At 57.5% G+C, this 18302-nt stretch overlaps 6 protein-coding genes across 6 annotated transcripts; 3 read left to right on the top strand and 3 right to left on the bottom strand.

The window, feature by feature from the left end:
• Positions 1-789: 789 nt before the first annotated feature.
• On the bottom strand, positions 790-1818 carry UV8b_03262 (uncharacterized protein; the record flags this gene model as incomplete). The annotated part of the gene is made up of 2 exons (XM_043140760.1): positions 790-1239; positions 1384-1818. 2 exons carry the CDS (start codon positions 1816-1818, stop codon positions 790-792), a joined length of 885 nt encoding a protein of 294 aa, XP_042996694.1.
• Positions 1819-2872: 1054 nt separating this feature from the next.
• On the top strand, positions 2873-4436 carry UV8b_03261 (uncharacterized protein; the record flags this gene model as incomplete). Its single annotated transcript, XM_043140759.1, has 4 exons — positions 2873-2894; positions 2952-3090; positions 3183-3718; positions 3808-4436. The coding sequence occupies 4 exons, from the start codon at positions 2873-2875 to the stop codon at positions 4434-4436; spliced, it is 1326 nt and encodes a 441-aa protein (XP_042996693.1).
• A 1186-nt stretch (positions 4437-5622) lies between these two features.
• UV8b_03260 (uncharacterized protein) lies at positions 5623-6808 on the bottom strand (the record flags this gene model as incomplete). Its single annotated transcript, XM_043140758.1, has 3 exons — positions 5623-6004; positions 6116-6619; positions 6711-6808. 3 exons carry the CDS (start codon positions 6806-6808, stop codon positions 5623-5625), a joined length of 984 nt encoding a protein of 327 aa, XP_042996692.1.
• A 713-nt stretch (positions 6809-7521) lies between these two features.
• UV8b_03259 (uncharacterized protein) lies at positions 7522-8657 on the top strand (the record flags this gene model as incomplete). Its single annotated transcript, XM_043140757.1, has 2 exons — positions 7522-7583; positions 7700-8657. The coding sequence occupies 2 exons, from the start codon at positions 7522-7524 to the stop codon at positions 8655-8657; spliced, it is 1020 nt and encodes a 339-aa protein (XP_042996691.1).
• Positions 8658-10629: 1972 nt separating this feature from the next.
• Positions 10630-12021, bottom strand: UV8b_03258 (uncharacterized protein; the record flags this gene model as incomplete). Its single annotated transcript, XM_043140756.1, has 4 exons — positions 10630-10687; positions 10747-10937; positions 11032-11670; positions 11788-12021. 4 exons carry the CDS (start codon positions 12019-12021, stop codon positions 10630-10632), a joined length of 1122 nt encoding a protein of 373 aa, XP_042996690.1.
• A 2941-nt stretch (positions 12022-14962) lies between these two features.
• On the top strand, positions 14963-17099 carry UV8b_03257 (uncharacterized protein; the record flags this gene model as incomplete). The annotated part of the gene is made up of 6 exons (XM_043140755.1): positions 14963-14997; positions 15148-15222; positions 15342-15680; positions 15750-15977; positions 16032-16068; positions 16173-17099. 6 exons carry the CDS (start codon positions 14963-14965, stop codon positions 17097-17099), a joined length of 1641 nt encoding a protein of 546 aa, XP_042996689.1.
• Between the last annotated feature and the right edge of the window lie 1203 nt (positions 17100-18302).

Raw genomic sequence — 18302 nt, 5'->3', positions numbered from 1 at the left:
CCTGCTGCGGTCCGTTACGTGTCAGATGGTGGTGCACCGTCGGGCTCGTTGTGCGAGCCGCCCTTGACTTGGCTGGCATGGCATGGCTCGAGCATTCCATACTGTGCCCCGTCGGAGCAGAGAGCGCCCATCCCTGGCGAGGGATGGGCAGAGGCAACCTTTGCGCAGACGGCTTCAAGGACCTAAAAAAGTTTGATGCCACCATGGCCCTGGCTCTGCCTCGAACGGACCCGGTTGCTGCCGCTGCTGGGCAGGTACAGGTGCAAGTGTGTATGTATGCCGTAGCGCGTGCCGACGGGGTTTGGTTTGGTTTGGGGTTTTTTTTTTTTTTTGGCTTGCTTTGGTTTGGTAATCTGTCTTGATTCCTTTTAAAAAAAAAACTAAAAAAACTGGGGGGGACGAGCCAGACTGACGGTTGTTGCCGGCGGCGTCGGCATTCCCGCAGCTGGATTCAAGGCTTCAGAACCTCGGGGATTTGGGACGACCCGAGCAAATCAGGGCATTCATCACGGAAAGGCGTGGTTTGCAAAGCTTGCGGCGGCCGTTCCGCTAGCCCAGCCGCTCTGGCTGGTCGCACGCAAAGGCGAAATCAACAAGGGGCCAAAGACGAACGAATCTGCTCAATTCATGTATTGGCCTCGGCGGTGCGTCTTCACCCACCCGCTACACTACTACTACAGAGTGACGACGACAAAAAGTCGCAGAAAGCCGTCCCAGCATCTATCGTCACGAGCCCCGGGGTCTGTAAGCAGGCACCCCCCCGGCCCGCCCCTTTTCCACCCCTTCCCCCTACTCAACGCCCGCGGCCTTCATGCGCGTAAAGCACGCCCGGTACGCCTCCTTGACCTCGGGCACGCTGTAGCCGTACTCCTTGAGCTTGTTGACCAGCTTGGTCGAGTCCAGCTCGCAGTTGCTGCGGCCCGCCTTGATCACCTTGGCCTGCTCCTCGAGGCTAAAGTTGGACCAGGTAAAGGCCGGGCGGACAATCTCCTTGAACAGGCGCAGCACCTCGTTGTGCGAGATGGCGCCCGGGTTGGTGAAGTTGTAGACGCCGACGTCGGCGTGCTCGGCCAGCAGGATAGACGCGGGCAGCAGGTCGTGCAGGATGGTGTTGCTGTTGGGGATGTCGACGACGTGCTTGTACGAGGCGATCTTGGTGACGAAGTTGCGCGGGTGCAGGTCGTCGCTGACGGGCATGCGCAGCCGCAGGATGAGGCAGTTGGGGTAGGAGCTCAGGACCTTTGTTGTGCCGCCACGGCGATGGGACGGATGAGCCACGGCTCGCTGGGCGCAAGGACAGGGCAGGGCAGGGCAGAGCAGGGCAGGTGCAGGTGCAGGTACAGGTACAGGACAGATTCATCTTGGGAAAAAGGGAAAACTCACCGGCTCGACGTGGGCCTTGGTCATGGAGTAGAAGCTGCTGAAAAAGTTGGGCGCGTCCTGCTCGGTGAAGCCCGGCCCGCCGATGGGATGGGCGTCGTCGTAGGCGTAGATGCAGCCCGTGGCGAAGAGGGTGCAGTGGATGCCCAGCCGGAAGCAGTGGTCGACGAGGTTGAGCGTGCCGATGACGTTGGACCGGACCGTGTCGGCCTTGTGGTCCTCGCACCAGTCGACGTTGGGCCGCCCGGTGCAGCCGGCGCTGATGAGCACCCGCGACGGCCGCACGGCCTGCAGCTCCCGGAGCACCTCGGCGCTGTCCTCCATGCGCACCGTCGTGGCGGACACCGTCTTGCCCTGCTGCTCGAGCAGCGTCTTGAGCTGGCCGGCTATCCAGCCGTTGCCGCCCCAGATGAGGAAACGCAGCGGTTCGCCAGCCATGATATGATGTATGATGGCTTCGGTCAAGGATTCGGTGGGGGCAGCCTGGTTCGCTTTTTTTTTGCAAGAACACGGATAAGGACGGGCTGGCCGGGGCTTGCAGGACGCGCGGGCTGGGGCAGCTTTGGGGAAGCAGGCGTGATGGGGGGGGGGGGGGGGGGGGGGGGAAGGAGAATGGGGATGGCAAAGAAGGAGAGCCGCCGCTCGACAACGGGCGTTGCTGACTGGTATTAATCAACGGAATTACACGCGCCCTTTTTGAGGACAAGACAAAGGGAATCGAACAACAAGGTAACCACAATAAAAAAAAAGTAAACAAAAAACCCAGGATGACCCCTAGGGGTCAAACGGGCCGAACAAGGGGAGCGACGCCGATGGAAGCCCGTCGCAAAAGCACGGCAGCATGTGCGAATTGGCCACGTAGCGCTGCGCCGCCCCGGGCCTCGCTGACGAATACAAGGCCAACGCCCTCCCTTGCCAGGCGTTGCAGCCCGCCCTCGCCCTGGGCTGGGCAGCTTTTCTCCCTGGCTTTGGCCTGGTCCGGGGGCGCGGGGGGGGGGGGCGGCGGCGGCGGCGGCGGCGGAGGGAGACGGGGCCGTTTTCAACTTAGCGCGGCGTCCGTCTGGCCCCTCGTCGTCTCCCTCGAGTTGACAGCTCGATGCCACGAGACTAACGCCCGCCACCTTTTTTTTTTTTTTTTTGTTTTTTTTTGTTTTTTTTTTTTTTCCTTTTTTCCGGGGCTCGCGTCTGGGAATCCCCGGCCGCAAGTCGCCGCGCCATGTATAAGCCGTTGAGGTGCCGGCCGCAGCTGATCCCGCGGACAAAGGTCGCCATTGCCGCAGTCAAACACCAAGCGACGCCCCGAGAACCCAGCTCTCTTGCATAAAACACGACCGGTCATCTCACCAAGCCGTCCAGCCGTCCAGCCGTCCAGTCGTCAAGTCGTCAAGTCGTCAAGTCGTCCACGCCGGCTGTGATCCAAGCCCGCCTCTCACGAGCGCAGCACGCAACCGCAGTCCCCCCCCCCCTTGGATTCCACGATTCCGCACAAACCATGAACGGCCAAGCAGGCAGCAGTGAGTGCGCGCACCCCTCGCCCCTGCTTCCCTCGTCTCGCTGACCAGCCGGTGCAGGATCGACGTCGTCCGGCGGACAGCGTCTCTTTGAAGACGTCGGTGTCTGGCAGGATGCGCCGCTGCTGACGGGCAGCACCAAGTTTGAGCCGCGCTCCGACGTCAAGAACATCATGATCACCGGAGGAGCCGGCTTCATGTGCGCAAACCTTTTCCCCCCTTTCCCCCGGCTCCCCCGTCCTCTGCGGACAAGAAGAGGACAACAAGCGGCTAACCTGTGTCAACCTCCAGTGCCTCGTGGGTGGTCCGGCACCTGACGCTGGCGTATCCCGAGGCGTACAACATTGTCTCGTTCGACAAGCTCGACTACTGCTCGTCGCTCAACAACACGCGCGCCATCAACAGCAACCGCAACTTCTTCTTCTACCAGGGCGACATCACGCACTCGGCCGAGGTCATGGACTGCATGGAGCGCTTCAACATCGACACGGTGCTGCACTTTGCCGCGCAGTCGCACGTCGACTTTAGCTTTGGCAACTCGTACAAGTTCACCTACGCCAACGTCTACGGCACCCACGTGGTGCTCGAGAGCGCCATCAACGCCGGCATCAAGCGCTTCATCCACGTCTCCACCGACGAGGTCTACGGCGAGGTCAACGACGACGACGACGACCTGGTCGAGACGAGCATCCTGGCCCCGACCAACCCCTACGCCGCCAGCAAGGCCGCCGCCGAGATGCTGGTGCACTCGTACCAGAAGAGCTTCAACCTGCCGGCCATCATTGTGCGCAGCAACAACGTCTACGGGCCGCACCAGTACCCCGAGAGTGAGTGCTGCCCAAACCCCCCCCCCCCCCCCCCTCCCTCCCCCCTCTTTCCTTCGACATGAACAACGTCTGACGCGGCGGGAGGGCAGAAATCATCCCCAAGTTCATCTGCCTGCTCAACCGCAAGCAGCCCGTGGTGCTCCACGGCGACGGCAGCCCAACCCGGCGCTACCTCTACGCCGGCGACGCCGCCGATGCCTTCGACACCATCTTGCACAAGGGCGAGGTCGGCCAGGTGTACAACGTGGGCTCGTACGACGAAATCTCCAACATGTCCCTGTGCGGCCACCTGCTCACCGAGATGGGCATCCCCCACGACGCGCCCGCCGACTTTGACCGATGGGTCAAGCACACGCGCGACCGGCCCTTCAACGACCACCGCTACGCCGTCGACGGCACCAAGCTGCGCCAGCTGGGGTGGGAGCAAAAGACGTCCTTTGCCAACGGCCTCCGGACGACGGTGGACTGGTACAAGCGCTTCGGCGAGGCCTGGTGGGGGGAGCTGACCAAGGTGCTGTGCCCGTTCCCCCTCGTCGACAAGGCCGATTCGGATTCTGGCTCCGTCGACGGCCGGCGCCAGGGCCAGAGCCAGGACACGGAAAGGCAGGGTCAGCGTGGCCATGGCCATGCGCCGCCGCCGCCGCGGAAGGACACCTGGCAGGCCTCCAAGCCCAAGGCGCTGCTGGCTGACGAGACGGAGACGGTGGCTGTCAACTAGTCGTTTTTCTAGCGTCCAAACTCTAATTTTTCCCTGCTACGTGCCCGTTTTCTCTCTTGCTCGAGCAAAACCCTTTTTGCTTGAGAGGAGGTTTTCCTGTGATTGTGTGTGTGTGCTTTGCCTACGCCCAAGTGTATTGCGCCTTTCGCCGTGATTGCCCGTATGCCCGCGATTGCGATTGTAGAGCGCCTGAACCGAGGGCAGGAAGCCGTGTCAGCCGCCGGGCCACACGTCGACTACGGCCGCCGCAGCCAACCCGCAAAAGGGCCCCCCCCGGTCCGCCCGTCAGGGCTGAGCAAGCCAGCCTCCACGGATTCCGGGACATGCCGGGGCGTTTGGTGACACGTTGGCGGCGCCCAGCTCTGCTAGGCTATGCAGGGGCACGCCACCCCAGACGAGCAAGCCCCTGCTCTTTCGCCTGCGCCAAGAACCAGCTACGCTACGCCGCCAAGGGAGAGACGCCAGGGTTGGCTATGCCGGGGGATGGCGCTGCATCAACCGCTTTGCTGCGGGAACGCTGGGGACGCCGACGCAGCCATAGTGCGCCAGGCGGAGGAGGCCAGGCAACTGTGAATATCATAATCTTGACTGGTTGCCGACCTGCATGGTCTGCATCGAGATCGAGGAACAGAGACACATCAAATGAGCGAATAGAGAGCCGTGTTGCGGTGCCGTGTCGCCCGGCGCGGGAGTCTCAAAGCCAAGTCTCGTAGCAGCATGCGCTGGGCCGTGCAAAGGCAGGCTGCGAGAGCTGGTTTTCCGTAGACGGAACTCGGGAAGGAAATGAAACGACGTGAGAATATCGTCCAAAGGAGTGCGGCAGAGGACGAACGACGAGGAAGAAAGACGCAACGCGCAAGAAACAGTCGTTTGATTTTTGTACTGTAGTCGCGACAATACACGACACTCTCCACTAAGGAGAATCACGAGTCCCGCCAGAACGAACAAGGAAAACGAAAAGAATAACCAGTAGGCGATTGTACTCTGGTAAAATAAAAAAAAAAAATGGAGAGGAATAATGAACTACAAGCACGCCGAGATCCATACTTGTGGTGTACGAGGCACGAGGCAAATGGCAAGACAAACCACTGCATGTTATACCGTCTGGCCATGACAGAAAAAAAAAGCCTCTTGATTTACCAGCTCCCTAAAATGCAAATGCGAATGCAAAAACAGCAGCACCCGCCTAGATAATCTCCCCCTCCTGGTTATCCCCCTGGCAGCGCTCGTTCTCCAGCTTCATGTCCATCACAATGGCCAGCTCCGGGCAGTAGTCAAAGATCTTCCTACGAGTCTCGGGCATCTTCCAGACATCCTTGTTGAGATCCCGGCCCGCCTTGGGCGCGTAGTATCCCATCGGCTTGTCCTTCAGCACGTCCTGAACCGCCAGGGCGCCCTCGCCTCCCTTGGGCACCTTTGCCCCCGGCGTGACCGCGAACCGCTTCCCGTACCACTCATCCTCGGGCTCCGAGTTGTTGTAGCGCTTCTGGAAGCCGAGAATGCTCTGGATGGCCGAGACGCGGCGCAGCGACAGGCCTCCGTATCCCGCAAACTTGTCGTCCTTGGGCCTGCACAACAATAAAAGTCAGCGGGCAAGTTGGAAGCAAAGAAGAAGAAGGGAAGAAAGAAAAAAAAAAAAAAAAACCAGGAAAAGATGCAGGCAAGGCCGCCAGACATACCGTGCGGCCCCGGTAAAGCTCCAGTCCAGCCACTCGTTCAGGCTCGTCTCCGAGTTGGCGCAGAGGATGCTGTCGCGGTCGAAGCGCAGCAGCCACTCGACGCCCGGCAGAAACTCGTCGTAGAAGCGCCTGTCGGTCAGCAGGCGGCTGCGGTGCTCGGCCGACTTGATGATCCACGGCCTGGGCAGCACCTGCAGGTCAATCTTGCCCAGCGACCGCTGGATCTGGACGCCGAAGCTGCGGCCGACGCTGAAGACGCTGTTCCGCGAGCCGATGAAGACGAAGCGCCAGTCCGAGGGGACCACGGCGATCATGTGCAGGATCAGCGGCACCAGGATGGGCAGCGGCTCCGGCTCGATGATGAGCGCGACCTTGGAGGCGTTGTACCGCGCGTGAGGCACCGCCAGGTGCTGCTGCCCCTTGGGCTTGAACGACGGGAGCATGCGGTGCGCGTCCTTGATGCGGGCGTGGAACAGAGACGGGTGCGCGAAGGCAGCTAGCCATCTGCATACGGTCAGCAAGAGGCAAGTTTCTTTGCCGCCGGGTTTTCCGGCTCCGGTTCCGGCTGCGGATGCGGTTCTGCGTCTGGACTTACACGATAAACAGGCCGGCGGCGATGAGGCATCGCGTTCGGGTAATGGCGGGTGACCACGCCGCGCCGTTGGATTTGCCAAACATGGCCAGAGCAGACATTGCTGGCGGCGGGTTTGAGTGACGCGGAGGTTGCAGATGAGCTGCAGCAAAATGTCGCCGACGAGCGCAAAACCAAGCAGGCAGACAAGGGGGAAGATTCCGCACCCGAACCTCGTCGACCAGCTCTTCTTTTTCTGTCCTCTTTTTTTTATTAAATCCCCGCGCCTGGCTTTGCCATCATGCCCTGCTCTATGTATATCCGAGCAGCAAAGGGCGAGCGGGCCAAATTAAAATGGAGAAGTCCATTCCGTTACACATCCCTTGGAATCCTTCCCCTCCCTTGGACGCGCGCCCCCAACCCTGCGCGCTAGCACGCTGGCCGGCCACGTATTCAACGTTTGGCGCCACAGCCGATCTGCTCCTATTTGTCTCAAGGGTTTCCCCCAACGGCAGATTGGATAAAGGGCTCCCTGCGAGCATGGGAAGGAGAAAAGAAAGAAAAGAAGGGGGAAAGCTAGGCTATCTAAGGGGTCTGGTTTCCGCCGGAACGCGTGAGCTAGAGACGGTCAGGCGTACTAGTAGCTTCATCGCTGTTTCGTTCCTGGCAAAAACCGGTCTCGGTTAAAAGAAAGGCGGCTTCATCCCGTTGCTGACGCGCTTCTTGGCCGCCCCCCCCCCCTCTTTCCGCCCAGGCCGTACACTTAACTCGTGGGCTTCCCTCCCCGTCAGGTCCTGACGACAAGCTGGTGGTAGCAAAAGGCGAGCGAACCATGATGAACCCTTTGCTGCGGCAGCCTCCTAACCGGCTGATGGCCGGAGGCGCCATTCTCTTCTTGTAAGTCTTGTCAAACGAGCCCGGATTGAAGAAAAGTAAAAAGAAGAAGAAAAAAAACAAAGGCAAAGCAAAAGCCGGGATGATGATTCCTGGACTGACAGCAACACACGCCCCAGCACCTTGTTCATGTTCTTCGTCTCCAAGTCGCACAACCTGTCCATGCCGGGCCTGTCTCGCACCGCCGCCGCCCCGTCCATGTACAACCAGTCCAAGGTCGCGCTGCTCGTCGAGGACCGGCCGCAGCCGCTCCTGGCCCCCCTCCTGCTGCACTTCATCTACTCCCTGCCGGCCGACTGGACGTTCCGCTTCATGGGGTCCTACAAGTCGGTTCGGCACCTCGCCAAGTCGGCCGCCATCCGCGAACACGTCCGCGCCGGCAAGCTCGACCTGACCTACACGCCCTTCAACATGAGCACCAAGGGCCAGGAGATGATCAGCCGGTTCCTCACGACGCTCTGGCTGTACGACACGGTGCTCCAGCCCGCCGAGCTGCTGCTCGTCTTCCAGTCCGACTCGATGGTCTGCTCCAACTGCAAGCACCACCTGGACGAGTACCTGGACTACGACTGGGTCGGCGCCCCGTGGAACGCCCAGGGCAACTGGGGCGGCAACGGCGGCCTCTCGCTCCGCCGCGTCAGCCGCATCGTCGACGTGCTGCAGAAGCAGAAGCGCAAGGAGGACTCGGATCCCGAGGACGTCTGGCTCTCGGAGCGCCTGGGCCACCACGCCACCGGCAAGGTGGCCAACGGCTCCGTCTCCCTCACCTTCTCGGGCGAGATCAACGGCGGCGAGGTGGAGAGGATCGATCCGGACAGCGACTACACCATCCACGGCGGCGAGCTGTCCCTCGAGGGCGCCGGCCCGGCCGACTTTGTCGCCGGCATCGACGACTGGCGCAACGGCTTCTACGAACCCATGGGCTACCACATTGGCGGCACCGGCTACATGCACGGCGGCATCTGGGGGACGCGCGACAAGCGCAAGCACATTTACCAGTACTGTCCCGAGGCCAAGATGATTTTGCAGATGGACATGGCCAACTATGTGCCGGGAGACTGCGGCAACGACTGGTGATGACGGTGACGGTGACGGTGATGGTGATGATGATGATGATGATGATGTGTTGCTGTTGTTGTCGTCGTTGTGTGGCGTTCAGTCGGTCATGTATTTCTACTTGCTAAAGGTCATAAATTGGGATTTCATCTTGCTTCCAGCTGTGCTGTTACTCTTGACATGTCGGGTAAACGGAATGCAAGCGATTATCCTTGTCGTGTGTCCAGCCCGCAGGCCTTTTCTGCACATGGTCAACGTGAGGAATAGTCAAGCACGTAAACACGGTGAGCAGCATTTCTGGCCCATTGCAAAATTGTGGGTGCAACGTTCTTCAAGGTCCAACGGTGGTTTAGGCATGGATGGAAAGTACCCTCGACTGTGATACAATGGTCAAGTGCAATCTTTTCGAGTCCTTCTGCTCGCGCACTTTGTCGGAAACAGTGCCGATTCAAAACTGCCTCAGGGCCTCTTAATAGATGACAGCCTACGTATAGCCAGGAGATGGACATCAACGCAGTGGATGCCGAGCTTGAATGTCTGCGTCAAACAAGACCAAGAGTCTACTATTACCTACCCTTCTCCCGCTGCATGGCCGAACATGAGGCCAGGTGACTGTGGCTATGAAGGAGATTCAATTGTTTCGTGCTGCAGCCATTCCAGGTTCCGTCTCTGCGCCCCATCGTTGCATGGCGGAAGCGCGATTCTAGCACATCCAATTTGGCTGGCGTTGGTGCTGTCCTGGCCTCGGAGTCGGGCAAATCTCTTAAAAGGTTGGAAACAGCCCAAGCTTCCCAGAGCTGGGCGCTATCCGAGCTTGTCGAGGCTCATGAAGCACAGATACACCATGATGAAAGACTCGGTTGCTTAGCGCATCTCTGTCAGGTGACGATTCTTCCGGCATTAGAAAGGGTACTGAATAGGAGGGGGGGATAGAATAGAGGAAGGCTGCCTCTTGTAGGAGCCTCGTGCTCTTCCGACAGGCCAAAGCTACAGAGCTTAGGCACGGAACACGCTCTCCAGAATTGATTCCCTGCAGCATTCTCCAGCATCACACGCCGCATCATCCTTCCCCCTATCAAAGGGGCTGATTCTGTGAGGAGGGAACAAACGCCCGCATGTCGCCTTTCCCCCGCACACTATGCTGACGTGCCGAGATTCTCGCAACGTGGTGAGCTGTGCATAGCCTTTGGTCTCGTGCTGCGCTTGGGGGGGGGGGGGTGGGGGGGGGTGCTGTGGCATAGACGATTCCAGCTGGAGAAGTAATGCACCTCTAAGCCCACCTGGTCGTGACCACCAGGCACCTTTGCTGCCATTTCGCACGTTGGCTAGGTTGTCGCGCGGGCTACATGGCCGTGGCAGTCTACCATGCAGCATTCGAGCAATATGCAATGTCACAAGCGCTCCAGCAGAAAACTACAAAGGAAGAACCGAGCTTTTTACCCCCGCACAAAGAAGAGATCTGCACGAATGTCCCTGGGAAGCTGGGCAGGTAAAGCTAGTATCTACGCGCGGCTTCTCCCGTTGACAGGAATTTCCAGTGGGCTTTTCTATACGTCTTGGGGTGCGCTATGGTCGCGTTGCAAAAGAGAGGGTCAAGAAGCAATCTCCAACTTGCAGCTTCACTGTCTAGCCTCGTGGTGCAATACGGACCCGGCCGTACGTACGGGCGGCGGCACAGAGATATGGCGCTGTTCATTCCCCGAAGACGAGGGAAAGGCGGCCTACATTTAAATACATCAGCCCGCGGCACACAACTTCACCAAAGCCAAGGCTGCCGTGACATAATAATGGAAGGTGTTGGGAGAAGAAGACTTTTCTGCAAAGCCGATAGAAAGTAATAGGCGCTGAGAACACTCCCGCCACACGCATATTTTCAGCAGACGTGTTCACAGACTGGACATGGCAACGAGTCGCAGAGGGTAAGAGGCGTATTAGCTATTCTGGTGGTTATTCTTGCTTCGACATATCCGCCCACTTAGCAGTCCACGAAGCACTACTTTCCGTGCTTGCTCTGCGCCAGGCTGTTCTTCTTGAGCGTAATGACCGAGTACCTGCATCGCAAACCTCTTGTCAGCATCAGTTCGTCTCTCGGAGGCAAGTCAAGACCTACGCTGCGCTCCCCCCCAGAGCCAGGACCAGCCCTATGGCCGACTTGTCGACAATCGACTTGTTGGAGTACGCCCAGCCAATGGACACAATGACGCAGTTCTTGACATGGCCGACAACCGTGCTGGACACGGGACCAGTCTGAGCAATGACGCAGAATTGGGAAATATTGATGGCCGCCGCAAACAGGCCCGACTGCTCGCTCCGCCGTCAGCATCTCAAAATCAGAAGAACCGAATGGCGGTCGGGAAGACGCGTAGGAGGAGAACCCACGACCAAGAGCACGTACCATGAGAATCAGCACCCAGCGGTTCGGCGTCAGCGTCTCCCACGCCGGCAGCACGTCCACAAAGGGCAGGAAGTAGAGCAGGAAAAAGGCCGAGACGGGGATCTGGTTGAGCAGCAGCTGCATGCTCGACATGTGCAGCTTGCGGTGGTAGCGCGCCACCCACACTGTGTAGATGGACGAGGCGAAGATGCCGCACACGGTGAAGATGATGCCCAGGCTGGAGGTGATGCTCGATTTGCCGTCGTCGGCGGCGGCGGCGGGCTGCTTCTCGTAGTACGACACGATGCCCACGCCGAGGCACGTGGGGATGAGGGCGAGCGCGGCGCTGCGCGGGAGGCCGGCCCGGTAGAAGAAGTAGTTCATGCCGGCGACGCAGGGCGTCAGCAGCGTCCTGGCCACCTGGTAGAAGGTGATGGTCGAGTACGTCAGCGACAGGTTGGTGAAGAGGACGCTGCACGACATGGCGACGGACAGCGGCGCGACCTCGCGGATGGACACGCGGCGCGGCGCAAAGACGGCGAACCGCGGCCGCGACAGCGTGTGCAGGATCAGCCAGGTGATGACGAAGTGGAAGCTCGCAAACGAGAGCTGGGCATTCTTGAGCGACGGGTGCGAAAAGATGGCCTTGTTGGTAAAGACCTGGCTCGGCATCAGCAACGCGCCTCACTCAAACTCACGCTCACCTCGATTTCGGGAAAAAGAAATAAAATAAATAAAATAAAAAATAAAGAAAGAAGGAAGGAAGGAAAGGCTTACAATGCCCACCGTGGCCAGGATATTCACCACGATGAAGAATAGCACCTTGGCCCGCGAGGCCTTTGGCAGTTCCGGCGCCTCCTTGTCCAGCAGGGGGGCTGTCGAGTCCCGTTCCGAGTCGGCTTCGCGGAGCAGGTCAAACTCATCCGGGGGGTCGATGCCGGCCTTTTCCACGTCCGGCCTCTTTTCCACGGGTAAAGGGCCGGACAGCACCGCCTCCTGCGTGAGGGACATGGCGACTAGTATGGGGGAATCAGCAATCGAGAATCAATCGACAAAGTCGAGGTCGAAGTCAAAATCAAGATCAAAATTGAGCAGACCAGCACAGGGGGAAATGCAGTGTTTATTCGGAGAGTAGTTTTTTTTTTTTTCATCCATCCAAACCGCTCGGCCGCTAGACCAGCTGAACTTAACACGTCTCTGACAATCTTCCAGCTCTTTTTTCTCAAATGCCTTGCCTCGAATTTGCCCACAGGCGCAAGGGGCGAATGCCATCCCGGTGCATCATGTTTGACGCCCTGGAATGAAACTTGAGTTTTGCCTGTTTTGTCCATTTTTCTAATTTGCAGGGCAGCGGCAGGCCTTTTTGGCTCTTTCGCTCCCCCTTTTTCAACCCAAGGGCGGCTTCGTTGTGTGAGTCTCCCTTTGCAAGGGCAAGAAAGCCCTTGGAGTTGCGGCTAGTCGCTAACGTCAAGGGCGATGATCTCTAGTTGGATCAGCGAGCGCCCTTAGCCTCCGAGACTTTGTTCGTGGCAGAAATGCATTGGCTCCGCGAGTCTTCGGGGTGCGCTAGTTGGGTGGCGCCGGCAGACGGCAACTGAAGACACGGTTGTCTTGCGCTTCGGGCTATGCGGCATCTTGTTGACGCAATCGTGTCTTGACTTACTTACAGTACTGCTTGTTTTAGTATCAAGACAGAGTCATGTTGGATGGGATTCTTGGACGCACACAACTACATGTATTGCATGTATGACGTGACGCTTTTACCCGGCAGGGGCAGACAATGTCTGGTTTGAGCAGCCGCCAGGACTTTAAGCAATTACGCATGGCAAGAGAGAATAGGGTCCTCGGCCGCTCTAGGACGAGCCACGGGGACAAGTCAAATATCGTGGTCCGCCTCCTCTCGGTCGCTGAATTGAATTGCCCGGACGCCAAACCAACGGCTTGAGCCTCCCAGCGTCAGGTCCGTGTCTCGAAACAAGTCTACAACGGCGCACCACGTGGCCAAATGTCGGCCTCCCAGACCTATTGGCTACTTGACTTGGCGTTTCGCAGCCCGATCCTTCTTGGGTCTAGCTTCGAAGACTTGCTGTTGCAAATGGTGGGCAGCATCGGTTTCCATAAGGCTTAAGACACCGGATATCTCCTTCGGGCTTGACCTTACTTGGGGGTCGCGGCATGACTCGTGGGATGTCGTTGACGTGCAGGAGCTGGCCAGGGCGATCCACGGGGTGGGGAGCGTTGGTGGCTTTATGCAGCATGGGATAAGCATGGGAGTCGCTGCCATGAACTTTGAAGTCAAGCCTGGGCCTCAGGGACAGGGTGGACGAGCTATGCTTGCAACTTGAATATCCAGGACATGTTTGATTTTGCTGTTCGAGTCGATGTAGTGCCGTGTACGGCAGCTGAAACCATAGGCAGATATATTCCCATGGCGTTTTATTGGGGAGAATGCCGAATGCCCCGGAGAACTAGCAGACAGGGAACCGGGATTGGGTTAGGAAAGCAAGACGGACGTGAGTACAGAGTACTCGTCTCGTCCACCCGCTGGAGCCGAATTTGTGTCATCAGAATGAACCTTCTGAAACGCACCGGTCCCAGTTTGCCAAGAAACTACGGCGGAGACTGGAAAGGGCGCGGCAGTAGCCAGCCTATAACACAGGTGAAAACAAGACTGGCTGAGCTAGGATCTCAGCAACAAGCTGGCATAGTGTCATCTTGGCAACTTGCGTACACGCCCCAAGTGGAGATGGCAGCAGGTTGCAAAAAGATGACGGACTGGTTCTGACTTCATTCCCATGTTCCTGTCCACCTTGGGATGGATCTTGGTGGAACTCTTCCAGCCATGCTCACAACCAACCAGAAAACCCTCCAGAGGGGCTTCGACGGGATTGGTAATCTCCAGATACGAGGAAAACCGCAAAACCTGCTGCCCTGGAATAATACCTGTTGGTGCTGAGGCGGTGATACCCCTTTGCCCTGAACTTGGCGCGCGCTTCCTCGGACAATGCTTGCCTCTCGAGTGGCACAAGCACGGCGGATATAGGTAGATAGTATGCAACCGCGGCTTACACCGGGATACACCCACAGCCAACGTGGGCTTGCAGGCTGGGCATTGGACATTGACAGTTGCAGAACCTCTCCATATGGCCCGATGAGCCATGAGATCCGTTTCCCCCCCTCGGCCCGGATCGTGGGTTTGGCTGCTAATCTGGCCAGAAGCATTGGCGGTGCTGTGAATAAGCTTTTCTAGAAGAAAACAGAGCAACTAGTCGGTACGTTAGCGCGCGAAGCCAACTGGGGAAAGGGGCTTCCAAACAAACAAACAAGCAAACACAAACCAGCACTAGACGTCCGAAAGGCCTAGAGCCGTTTCCCCTCTTGAGCAAGCGGTTCTAGAAGGGCAGGTTCACGACGGCCGTGTCCCAAGGTCAGAGGCACCCGAATGAATGAATCGCCCCTGCCACATGACTACATGACAGCGGGATCCTATCGACAGGCTGCCCCTGGGCCATGACTAGCAGGCATAAACCGGATACCGCGCTTCGCTTACTACTGCCGCCCAGGTTACTTTGCCACCAGAGTGGGCACAGCAGCGCTCTTGAAGCAGGCATGATGCAAGCCACCATGTGTCAGACCTTGCTCGATGCATGTCAATATCAGATACTAAATGGGCGTCCCCTTGGCGCGCCGCCTAGGGGACCTGACACGTACTCGCTTCCGTAATGGGAATCGATCCCCAGCTGGGAGAAAAAGGTCGATGGGGGGGGGGGGGGGTGTTCCGGTTGATGAGCAAGTTATATGTAAAGATCACAATGGCTTCTTCTTCGATCTTTTTTTTTCTCTTTTAAAAGGGGGGTTTGCTTGATGGTTTTTTTCTTTGTCCTGGAAAAGAAAGGGAAAGAAAAAAAAACAATCGTCTTTTCTGCCCACTGGATCGCTCCTTCCCGTGGCCATGGCTGGCGTGGTCCGCGGCTACACTCGCCGCAGGTTAGTTACATACCAACCCAACACCCCCCACTGACGACAACCACGCCGCACAGCGCACCATCAACATCAGATACACTGTACAGTATCGAGTGCGCAGTGGAATGCTGATCCCCTTTTGAAGCCTCACAACTGACAATCACAACCACCCAGTCACATCAAGTCTCGCAAGGGCTGCGAGACTTGCAAACGACGGCACATTCGCTGCGACGAAGACTACCCCCAATGGTGAGCTGCCTAACAAGCCCCTTTCACCCTCAACCGTCCGAACTGAGCCCAACCCTCCCTCAACCATCCGAAAGCGAAAGCTCCGTCTTTGGCAAAGCACGCAAAGCTGACCTGGCAAGCCGCAACTGCACAAAACACAAGGTCCGCTGCCCGTACAATGAAGCCCAGACAACCCAGACCACCTGCACGGCAAAGATCACCGAGGTCCAAGCGCCAGAGCAGCCCGCGATGCCCGAGAGTCCTGACTTCATGTGGACGCCGCAGGTGGAAGCCGCCATCATGAGGTGGCAGACGACGGGCGAGTTCCCCTTCCCGTCGCTCGCCATCGAGCCGCCTCCCCTGCCGCACATGTACTCTGTCCAAGAACTGCGTCTCATCTACCACTTTACCGATCTCTACTTCCAGCTATCCGCCGTTGACGCCGTCCATTTTACCTTGTGGACGCGGTACGTTCCCACGTGAGTCATGCGTGAACCTTGCTCCGGATGAGCCGTCCCCTCCCGGGCTGATGCTGAAACTTGCTGCAGCCTCGTTGCCCTCGGGAGCCAGTACTCCTTCGTAATGGACGCGGTGCTGGCCTTTTCTGCCACGCACATTGCCTTTCTCACCGGCTGTCCGCTCGTCGCCGGCATAGCCTGCGAGCATCGCTGCAAGGCTCTCCGCAGTCTTCATGTCGCCATCGGGGCCTTTCGACGCGAGACGTCGGATGGCATCCTGGGGGCTTCCTTGCTTCTTTCCTGGCAGACGACGGACTGGTAGGCCTCTCCGCTCACTTGGCACGCAGTGCAGGTTGCTGATGTTGACACTAGGTCGAACCTGACGCTGCTGCAACAGGGAATCTCGACGGTACGTGAAAAAGGCTAGGCCTTCTCTCTTGCTCGCCATGACCATCAGAAGCAGCTTCTTTTTTTTTTTCCTTCTGCCAGGTACATGGCTGACACGGCGTTCAGGTCGTCCAAGCCATGGAATCCTGGAAGCACGAATCCCAATTCGCCGACTTCTTCACCCACCACAGCGACACCATCTACGCCGCCTCTAAAACCACCACCTCCTCCTCCCACACCAGCCGAAAGTCCAAAAAGCTGCGGCGGGAAGGCATCCAAGCCCTCGAGCACATGTTCACCATGGTGCGCAAAATCGAAGCTCACCTCAAGTACCACGACGGAGACACCACCCAGGTCCGCTGCCTCATCGGCTTCCTCCGCATCTTCCGCACCATCAGCCCCAGCCTCCCCGTCAGCCAAAAGTACGAACGCCTCCAGCCCTTCATCACCTGGCTGTTCTGGATGCCCTCGGGCTACCTGCAGTCTCACCGCGGGTCGCCCGCCTCCCTCGTCGTCATTACCTACCTGTATATCATCGTCCTCCTCATGGAGCGGCTGTTCCCCGAGGTGAGCTCCGGCTACTTTGGCAGCCTGTGCGCCCTGCCCATCGAGGAACTTGCCAACCGCCTGACGTCGCTGAGCGCCATATGCGCCTCCTCGGGCGCCGACGCCCACTGGAAGGCGTGCGGCACCCTCATCGAGCTCACCCTCAATACCATAGACGAGACCAATGGTGGGGGAACCTGGGAGCGCGCCGCCAAGAACGCGTCGCTGCTGCTGCCGCCGCCGCACCAGGCCCCTGGGCTGCCGGCCCATAACGAATATCGCCCGTCGCCCGTGCTGTCGGGCACCTCGTCACCGCCCTACAGCGTGCCCGGCGGCGGCGGCGGCGATGACGGCTGCGGAAACCACTATGTAGGCGCCCCGACCTCGTACCCCGAGGCGTACAGCCCTGCTTGGTCGGCCTTTACGAGCTCCGAGTCGTACAAGGACCCGGAGGAAGGTGGACTGCGCGACGTGGGAGACGCCTCGCCTTACTACAAGATGGAGTAGCTGAGCCACGGCCTTTGCCTCGTACTTTTCTGCACGAGTCGGTGTATCGAAATCATCCGTCAGCAGACTACTATAATCGCATGACGAGACCCGCCGGGAAACGGCAGGCTGTCACAGCCCACCACACTGTCCTCTCTGGACATGACGTCTTGACGGCACGTAGGCCCCTGGAGAGTTTTTTCATTATCACATCAATGCCATTTTTTGCGATGAAGATCGCAAAGCCCGTAGGCACATTCAGCGCCATTATGGGCTGAGACGGAATGTTTGTTGATAAAAATTTGGGTGAAGAGCCGGACTGTGGATTGTTCATGGGCCCCCCTTTTTTTTTCCCCCTCCTTTTTACTGTTTGGTTGTCTGCATCACAAAGCATTGTTAGAAAAAGCATGTCTAGATTACAATCCATACTGTATTATTACCTTGGCCTTGACTAGCGCAAAAGCCGATGCTTGCATCTTGACGGTCTGGTCCTAATGACTTTGGTACTATGATTCTTTCGCGCTTGCGTCGCTGGTCGTGTTGCTACGGAGTCGGGCGTGACGTGCGTGGCCAGTTGCGGAGAGTTTGGATCAGGTTGGTTGTTTGTTGGTTTGTTGGTTTGTCGCCTGTCATGGGTGAGGGTACAGGTCAACCGACCTGTGTTCCCCCCTTGTCATCCGACCCCCCCATAATAACTTAACTGACCTGACCATTGCTGTGGGCTATACTCTTAATATAATTGGTTTATTAGGGAATAGTGGGTCAGGTCACTTTATATAGAAAACTATATAGAGAAGTACTTTCTCTGATATTTTACTAGGTTCTTAGGTAGGGGTACCTAGTAAAAGAAATTAAAGAAGTCACTTTCTTTAGAAAAATATAGGGAGAAGTACTTTCTCTGCTGTTTTATTAGGTTCTTACGTAAGGGTACCTAGTAAGAATATTAAAGAAGTCACTTTCTAAAGAAATATATATATAAAGGTACCTCTTTTTCTATCCCTAGTACCTAGATACTAGGTACCTAGGTACTTAGTAGAAATATAAGAAGTCACTTTATATAGAAAAATATATATAAAGGTACTTTTTCTACGTATAGTACCTAAGGACCTAGGTACCTACCTAATAAAAGAAAGGAAGTCACTTTCGATATAAAAGTCTATATAAAGGTACTTTATCTACTTTTAATATTAGGTTCTTAGGTAGGGATACCTAGTAAAAATATAA

The sequence above is a fragment of the Ustilaginoidea virens genome, chromosome 2 (assembly GCF_000687475.1).
Source record: "Ustilaginoidea virens chromosome 2, complete sequence".
Classification (NCBI taxonomy): domain Eukaryota; kingdom Fungi; phylum Ascomycota; class Sordariomycetes; order Hypocreales; family Clavicipitaceae; genus Ustilaginoidea; species Ustilaginoidea virens.
This window is presented reverse-complemented; position numbering and strand designations above follow the sequence as displayed.